The sequence below is a fragment of the Elaeis guineensis genome, chromosome 4, assembly GCF_000442705.2.
Source record: "Elaeis guineensis isolate ETL-2024a chromosome 4, EG11, whole genome shotgun sequence".
Taxonomy (NCBI): Eukaryota; Viridiplantae; Streptophyta; class Magnoliopsida; order Arecales; family Arecaceae; genus Elaeis; species Elaeis guineensis.
The window spans coordinates 1,392,027-1,399,529 of record NC_025996.2 but is presented as its reverse complement, the minus strand read 5'-3'; the positions used below and the strand labels follow the sequence as shown (position 1 = coordinate 1,399,529).

The window sequence follows — 7,503 nt, the reverse complement described above, 5'->3', positions numbered from 1 at the left end:
GAACCACCCCTTGTGTCTAACCCCAGTATAGTTTACCAGAGGCAAACCCCGATTATGGCTTCACGTGTAACCTCCGTTTTCTGTTTTGCAACCTGTAGCCAATCCTCCACACATCCTCCCACCGCCAACACTCTAGATTGAAGTCGCATGAATAATATCATTTATTTATTTTATTAATTTTAACGTCTTTAAATTTATAATGGGTTGGGTCGTGTCGGGTGGGGCCGGGTTTGGTCAGTTTTCGGTCTCGTCTTAGATCAGGTTCTAGTTGGGCTCCGACCCGCTAGCACCCACAATCTTTCCGGCTTTATTTTTTTATGATAATAATAATTTTTCTCTGGACAAACTACATAAAAATGTGGTGCGGGAGAAAGTGAGGTGCTATAAGAGATCCGAGAAGAGATGAGAGAGGGGAAAGAGGGGAAGAAGAACAGCGTGAAGCGAGTCCCCTCTTCGCCACACTTTGCTGTTTGGGGAATCTTGCTAGCACCTGAGAATGAGGCGATTCCTTCTGAATCTGTGCTGGAGTTCTTAGGATCTGAGGGTGAAAGCGGATCAGAAGGGGAAATATGATACGGTGGTGAGGATTCTCCGCCGAATGTGGAGTCTTTGCTGCGATTTGGGTGTGGGGATTGGAGTTGGAGATGGGAAGAAGCAAAGTGGTGAACATTTGCTGACAGAGCCCGGTTCTTTTTGGGGGAAAATGGGATTTTGGAAGATGGTATTGCGTTGTTGGTTATCTGGACTCGTGGTTTTTTAGTCAGAAGCCTGTACCTTCTGCAAGTTTTGGCCTCGCGCTCTGGGCTGGGTTTCTAGGGTTGGAGAGTGTTACGGCTTCTATTGAGGAGTTGATAGTGCTTTGGGGTTTCTTCAGGGGAGGTATAGGTTTCTTTTATTCAGTTTAGGGTTTCATATTGTTCATGAAGGCGACCTGGGTTTGGGTTTGAGTTCCTAGAATAAGCTTGGGGACGGAGTGGATTTCTCGTATACTCGGAACTTAATTGGTATTTATACAGTTCATTCTCCGGTAGCAGTGATTCTGCTCAAAGAAAGGTAAGGGATTGGTTTGATTCGTTAATTTCTTCCCGTGCTTTGAAAAATTGGGTTTTCCTTCCCCTATTTCATGAGCAAATGCTCTCTCTTTCTGTTTTTTTTTTTTTTTTTGGGAGGTGGCGGGCACGGTAACTTTTATAGTTGTAGATGCCTTTTAGTTCATGCTTTAAAACTCCTATTGCGTCCTCATTTGCTTTTATTCTTTTTCATCAGGAAATTGGGAAAGAAGGAATTTAGGATGGATTTGCCTTGTTGAAAGGTGAGAGTTTATATATATATATATATATATATATATATATATATATATATATATATATATATATATATATATAATTTCTCTGCTGGATTTGATCATTTATAGATTCAAGCAAAGCGGATCTTACTTCTTGTCTGATTTTATGCCCAAAACTAAAAGAAATCAGATTTCATTCGCAGCATTCGCCTGAAACTAGTTGGACCATGATCACATTCAGCAGCGAACCCGTCAAAGAATCGATGAAGGACACCGACAAATGCTTGGATTCCCAGCTCTGGCACGCATGTGCCGGTGGGATGGTTCAGATGCCGGCGGTGAACTCCAAGGTGTATTACTTCCCCCAGGGCCACGCAGAGCACGCCCAAGGCATCGTGGACTTCGGGAGCTCCTCCGGTGTCCTGGCGCTCATCCTCTGCCGGGTGACCGCTGTGAAATTCATGGCAGATCCAGAGACCGACGAGGTCTTTGCCAAGATCCGCATGACTCCAGTTCGGTCGGACGAGCCGGACTATGGCGACGATGATGGAATGGGCCTCGGTAGCAACGGGGCTGATGTGCAGGAAAAGCCTGCATCTTTTGCCAAGACACTGACCCAGTCGGATGCCAACAATGGCGGGGGCTTCTCTGTTCCTCGCTACTGTGCTGAGACTATCTTCCCGCGGTTGGACTACTCGGCAGACCCTCCAGTCCAGACTGTTCTTGCCAAGGATGTGCATGGCGAGGTTTGGAAGTTCCGGCATATATACAGAGGGACTCCTCGCAGGCACTTGCTTACCACTGGTTGGAGCACTTTTGTGAACCAGAAGAAGCTTGTTGCTGGGGATTCTATTGTGTTCCTGAGAACAGAGAATGGGGATCTTTGTGTGGGGATCAGACGGGCCAAAAGAGGGGTTGGTGTGGGGCATGAGTCCCCGGGGTGGAATCCTCCCACTGGAAACTGTTTCCCAGCCTATGGGGGTTTTTCTGTCTTCCTAAGGGAAGAAGAAAATAAGTTGATGAGAAGCAATGGAAATGGCGGTATCTTGAATTCTGGTGGGACTATTACGAGGGGAAGGGGTCGAGTGAGGGCCGATTCTGTTATCGAGGCTGCAAATCTTGCAGCTAATGGCAAGCCTTTTGAGGTAACTTACTACCCAAGGGCCAGTACGCCTGAGTTCTGTGTGAAAGCTGCAGCTGTGAGAGTAGCGATGCGGATCCAGTGGTGTCCTGGCATGAGATTTAAGATGGCTTTTGAAACTGAGGATTCCTCGAGGATTAGTTGGTTCATGGGAACTATATCTTCTGTTCAGGTTGCAGATCCGATAAGATGGCCTAATTCACCTTGGAGACTTCTTCAGGTATGCTTTCTATGAGGCATCCATGGAATGTGGACTTTATTGTGCATTCTATTCCTTTGTGTTATTTATGTAGTAATTCCTTTTTCTGAGTATTATTTGGCGTCAATATTCTACTCAATCACTTTTTAACATTAAGTTTGTTTTGGATCAGCAAATTTTGTTGGCATGCTTTATCCAACAAAACAAGATATTTGTTGGCATGCACCCCGCAGCCGCGGGAGCCTCATGCGCTGGGATGCTATTTTTTGGAAAGAAGAAACCTTATGTTTTGGGTGCCAATATAGTTCTTTTTCCCCTTCCATTACCCTGTTCATTTTACTTGTGAATTCTTGCCTTCTTCATATAGATTTTAACTGTTGAATTATTCAATAGAGAAACAGCTTTAGGGTGAACATGTACAATGATCATTTTGTAGCCCGCCTATGTTCTTACTTATCTACTATGAGATGGAAGGGAACTTTTCTGCAATCATCTGTGTGCTTTGTTCTACCTGAAGTTTTATCTATGAAATCTGATGTACGCTTGTATGTGTTGTTAGTTCTTATGCAGATGTATTATATTTTGCTTTAATTTTGCCTTTCCACCTATATGAGGCATTGCCTGGATATTTGCTTCTGGAACATGTGTCATGCTTGCCATTTGTACTATCTATCTTTTGTAAAGAAGCCTACTTTCTTCCACATTTGATTGGTATGATTGATTCTTCTGGAATCATGCATCAATAACTATCTTAACTGCCAAATTAGAATATCTATTCATATTACTGCTTCTATTTCCAAAAAAATGGATTATTATGAATATTCATAGAGCATATCTTGTTTTGTATCAACTCTATTATTGAAGACCATGCTTAGGCTTGTGTGCCTGCTTTGGCTATGAAGATAAAGTATTTACAGGGAAATCTGGTGGAAAAAAAAGCTAGACTTCCCTCTCTCTCTCTCTCTCTCTCTGTGTGGAAAAAAGAGCGTCTGTGATACCATTGTTCCATTTTATGTGAACCTTATGAATTATGTAGCTTAATCATATACCATCTATTTCAAGTAGGCAAAATAGATGAGAGATTTTTGAAGCCCCTCTTGTTTATTCTAATCAGCAAATGGTGATATTTGACATGCTGATGATACCTGTAGAGCTATACAAAAGATAATTTAAATTTAGACATCAATAACTCAAATGGCTTGTGTTTCACCGACATGTTTTCTTCATAAAGTCCTCAAATATTTTCATGTTTTACTATTTTGTGCACTCTACAAATTATTGCTAGACTGTAACTTTGTAATTTTCATTTTTCATTTATGTCTTGAAATTATTGCTAGACTGTAACCTTCCATTGAAATGGTTTTGCTTGCAGGTGACATGGGATGAACCAGACTTGTTACAGAATGTGAAACATGTGAGCCCGTGGCTTGTCGAACTGGTTTCTAACTTGCCAGCTATCCATTTAGCACCTTTCTCACCACCACGGAAGAAGCTTCGCATCCCACAACACCCTGATTTTCCCATTGAAGGCCAACTTCCAACTCCACTGTTTCCAGGAAACCCCCTTGCGCCCAGCAGCAGCCCCTTGTGCTGCTTTCCAGACAGCACTCCTGCAGGCATACAGGGAGCCAGGCATGCTCAATTTGGTATATCTCTATCAGATCTTCACCTTAACAAACTGCAGTCGGGTCTGTTCCATCCTGGGCTCCACCGGTTTGATCAAGCCACTCCACCCTCTAGAATCTCCACAGGACTTATCATTGGCAACCCTGCCATTCAGGACAATGTATCTTGTTTGCTAACCATTGGCAATCCTTCTCAGAGCACAAAAAAACTATGTGATGGAAAGACACCGCAGTTAGTGCTTTTTGGACAACCAATACTCACTGAACAGCAGATATCTTCGAGCAATTCTGGGGACAGAATCTCTCCTGGAGTTACTGGAAACAGCTCATCAGATGGGAATCCTGACAAGACCACAAACATGTCAGATGGTTCTGGCTCTGCAGTTCATCAAAATGGGCTTGCAGAGAATTCATCATGTGAAGGATTTCCATGGTACAGGGATCGCCGAGCATCCGAGCTTGGTCTGGAGACTGGACATTGCAAGGTTTTCATGGAATCAGAAGATGTAGGTCGCACCCTGGACCTTTCTGTCCTTGGTTCATATGAAGAGCTATATAGGAGGCTAGCTGACATGTTTGGGATTGATAAATCAGAAATGATGAGCCACGTGCTTTACCGAGATGCAGCCGGTGCAGTTAAACATACTGGAGGTGAACCCTTCAGGTGAGTATTACGATCAGAGTTTATAACATATGAAATCTCTAAAGCCAGCCTCTCTAGCTGACAAACATATAGTAACCGGTTTTAAGTCCAATGTGTGCTTTCAGGATTTTTATAGGAGCTCGCATTTCTCTTCTTTAGTAGCATTTCCCCTTTTCCTGTTATTCACTTATTTGCATCTCTTCTAGTGAGCTTGCATTCTTAATTGAGGTTAGACCTGAAGTAATTGGGGAAAAAAATGATGTTTCATAGATAATTGCACCTCTGATATTACATTGAGTTGTGAATTAACATTATTTATCTTATTCTGCCTGTCAAGCCTTGAAATTAAGACAAGCAAATTCAAGTAAAAGGCAGTCTGCTTCCTGTACTAGGAGCTCGCAGGCATATATCTGAACTTGATGAATGATTTGTGCTGTGCCTATGATAGTTGGAATATATCCTATAGTTCCGGCTATTATATTGCTGTATGTGGTTGTGGGTTACTTCCCACTAGGTCATCTTTCTCATAATCATTGATTTGACTAAATTGGACTTGTATTGAAGGCTTTGGAGTGTCTGAGAATTTCATTTAACTTTCTGAGAGATAGTTTCTACCATTGCAGTGAGTTCATGAAGACAGCACGGAGGCTGACGATATTAACAGATTCAGGCAGCGACAACATAGGGAGGTAGGGCAATTCTATCATCAAATGTACAGTTGAATGAGCAAGTGTCTTGTTAAGTGTCATCTTCTTGGACCCTTTTGTTTATTCAAGTTCGCAGAGGCAGTTCATTGTATTATTTCAATTCCCCAAACGGGGTTTGGATCCAGACTTGGTATTTACCATCTTAGATGAATAGAAGGATTTGTCTTATCTTTTCGTCCTGGAAATTGCTACAACATGCATCTATGTTAATAGCCCTTTCAAAGGTTTTTTGCACTTGACAGGAATGCAGTGACAGCCCAAATGTCTGTCTCATGAATGCACTTATGGAGTTGCAGGAAGCCTTCGCAAAAATTAGGAGATACGTGCATGACCGGTTGATAGGCGCCTGTCGTAAGAAAATGGATGTAATCAATTACCTTTTTTTTCATTTTTCTTTTTTTTTTTTTTTTGGGTCAAGAACCCCAACCTGAACGGTTGGGCACTGGGCTTGATGGTTATGTTCATGGTTTGGAAAGTTAAACGTGTTGACGATGCAAAAGGAAATTGGGAGGCTTCTTCCTCTGTGCAGGCATTTAATATTTTCATGTATTTACCGCAACAATTCCACGTGTAGTGGAAACTGGTATCCCGTTGTAGACGCTCATCCATGTCTTCTGTCCTGGGGGCGTGTGAGCCGATACAACAGTTGGTCCTGTAGGGTCCCATGACATCTATTCATCTCTTTATTGTGTTGTTAATGTCTGGTCCTTTCCAAAGGCTGCGGTGGTGGGAGGTCCGTGCTGCCTTTTTAATGTCCGGCCTTTCTCAATTCCCACTTTTGCTGTGGTGGTGACTGGTGGCTGCTCTTTTATCCCGTCTTTGCCTGCGCAAACTTCTATTGACTAATCTTCATGGTTGAACCGTTTGATGGATTTGATCCCACTATCTTATTGCACAATTGACTGCTGGATGTTTTGCAGTGCAACAAAATTGGCCTCTCATAAAGTTGTTCAATTAACAGAGAAGAAAGATGACATGCCAGGCGTGGGTATTTCTATAGCTAAAGTCGGATTCTTTAATGTTTTGGCAACTCCGCATTCATCGTTGCACCGTTTGGTATTATCTTTTTACCAGTCTGTTGAATCCGTGACGATTTGAAGCTTTTATTTTATTTTACAAGAGCAGAAGATGAGCAACTGCTGCATCGTCTATGAAAGATAAATCAATCGAGTTTGATGTACCCATGACCCTGAAGCTAATCTTTTTAATCTTTCGAGATTTTTCACCTAACCTAATTTGATTTATACCTCAGATGAACGGAAAAGATTTTATTCCCTGGATGGTAAATGCTATGTACGATACGATGGTTCAGCCAACTCTATGTCGGGCTATCTTTTTGGAAATCAAGTAACTAATGTGCTGTCTTGTGGATCCACCACCGGTTCCTTCCCAAACTCTTTGATTTCTCTCAGCAACCAATGATTTCGGACTTACTCCTTGGTATTCATTATTCGACGAGATGTACCATGTTACTCTTCATGCGTCCCTTCCTCCAAATGGGCCCTTCCTTTTGGGTCCGTATATCATTGTGGTTCTCTTATTACTTTAGCTTCAAGTCAAAAAAAAAAAAAAGAAAACGAAAAAGGAAAAAGGAAAAAGTCAAGATGTATGGCATCCGTCGCATTCAAAAGGTAGGTGTTGCACACCGAAGCATTGTCGATTTGTCGGCAACAACCCCTGGATCGTTGTCGTACCTACGTCCACTTATTCCTACCCGACACAAAGGTGGTGGTCCATCTAAATGCCCCGTGCGGCTGCATCATGTCGATCAAGCCGTGATATGATCCATCATGGTTCTTTTGTTGGATGGCCAATAATACATGTCACATTCCAGCGTGCAGCATACGGATCCGTCGATCCACTGATCGAGCTTGTCCTGTCGAACAGCTTTTGGTCATTTCAG

At 42.5% G+C, this 7,503-nt stretch overlaps 1 protein-coding gene across 2 annotated transcripts; it reads left to right on the top strand.

Moving 5' to 3' along the window:
* The first annotated feature begins 356 nt into the window (after positions 1-356).
* On the top strand, positions 357-6,298 carry LOC105044300 (auxin response factor 18). 2 transcript variants are annotated; one of them, XM_073255272.1, is made up of 6 exons: positions 357-1,053; positions 1,267-1,312; positions 1,476-2,646; positions 3,998-4,914; positions 5,517-5,582; positions 5,843-6,298. In XM_073255272.1, exons 3-6 carry the CDS (start codon positions 1,513-1,515, stop codon positions 5,874-5,876), a joined length of 2,151 nt encoding a protein of 716 aa, XP_073111373.1. In that variant the 5' UTR covers positions 357-1,053; positions 1,267-1,312; positions 1,476-1,512; the 3' UTR covers positions 5,877-6,298. The 2 variants fall into 2 exon arrangements, with proteins under 2 accessions (XP_073111373.1, XP_073111372.1); XM_073255271.1 differs by having other exon boundaries at positions 358-1,053; positions 1,489-2,646.
* The last annotated feature ends 1,205 nt before the right edge of the window (positions 6,299-7,503 follow it).

What these genes read in the sequence shown, in the direction of transcription:
- LOC105044300 (XM_073255272.1), top strand. Translation starts at nt 1,513, where the DNA reads ATGATCACATTCAGCAGCGAACCCGTCAAAGAATCGATGAAGGACACC. An exon ending in CACCTTGGAGACTTCTTCAG is followed by an intron (nt 2,647 to 3,997) that starts GTATGCTTTCTA and finishes TTTTGCTTGCAG; the next exon opens with GTGACATGGGATGAACCAGA. An exon ending in ACTGGAGGTGAACCCTTCAG is followed by an intron (nt 4,915 to 5,516) that starts GTGAGTATTACG and finishes CTACCATTGCAG; the next exon opens with TGAGTTCATGAAGACAGCAC.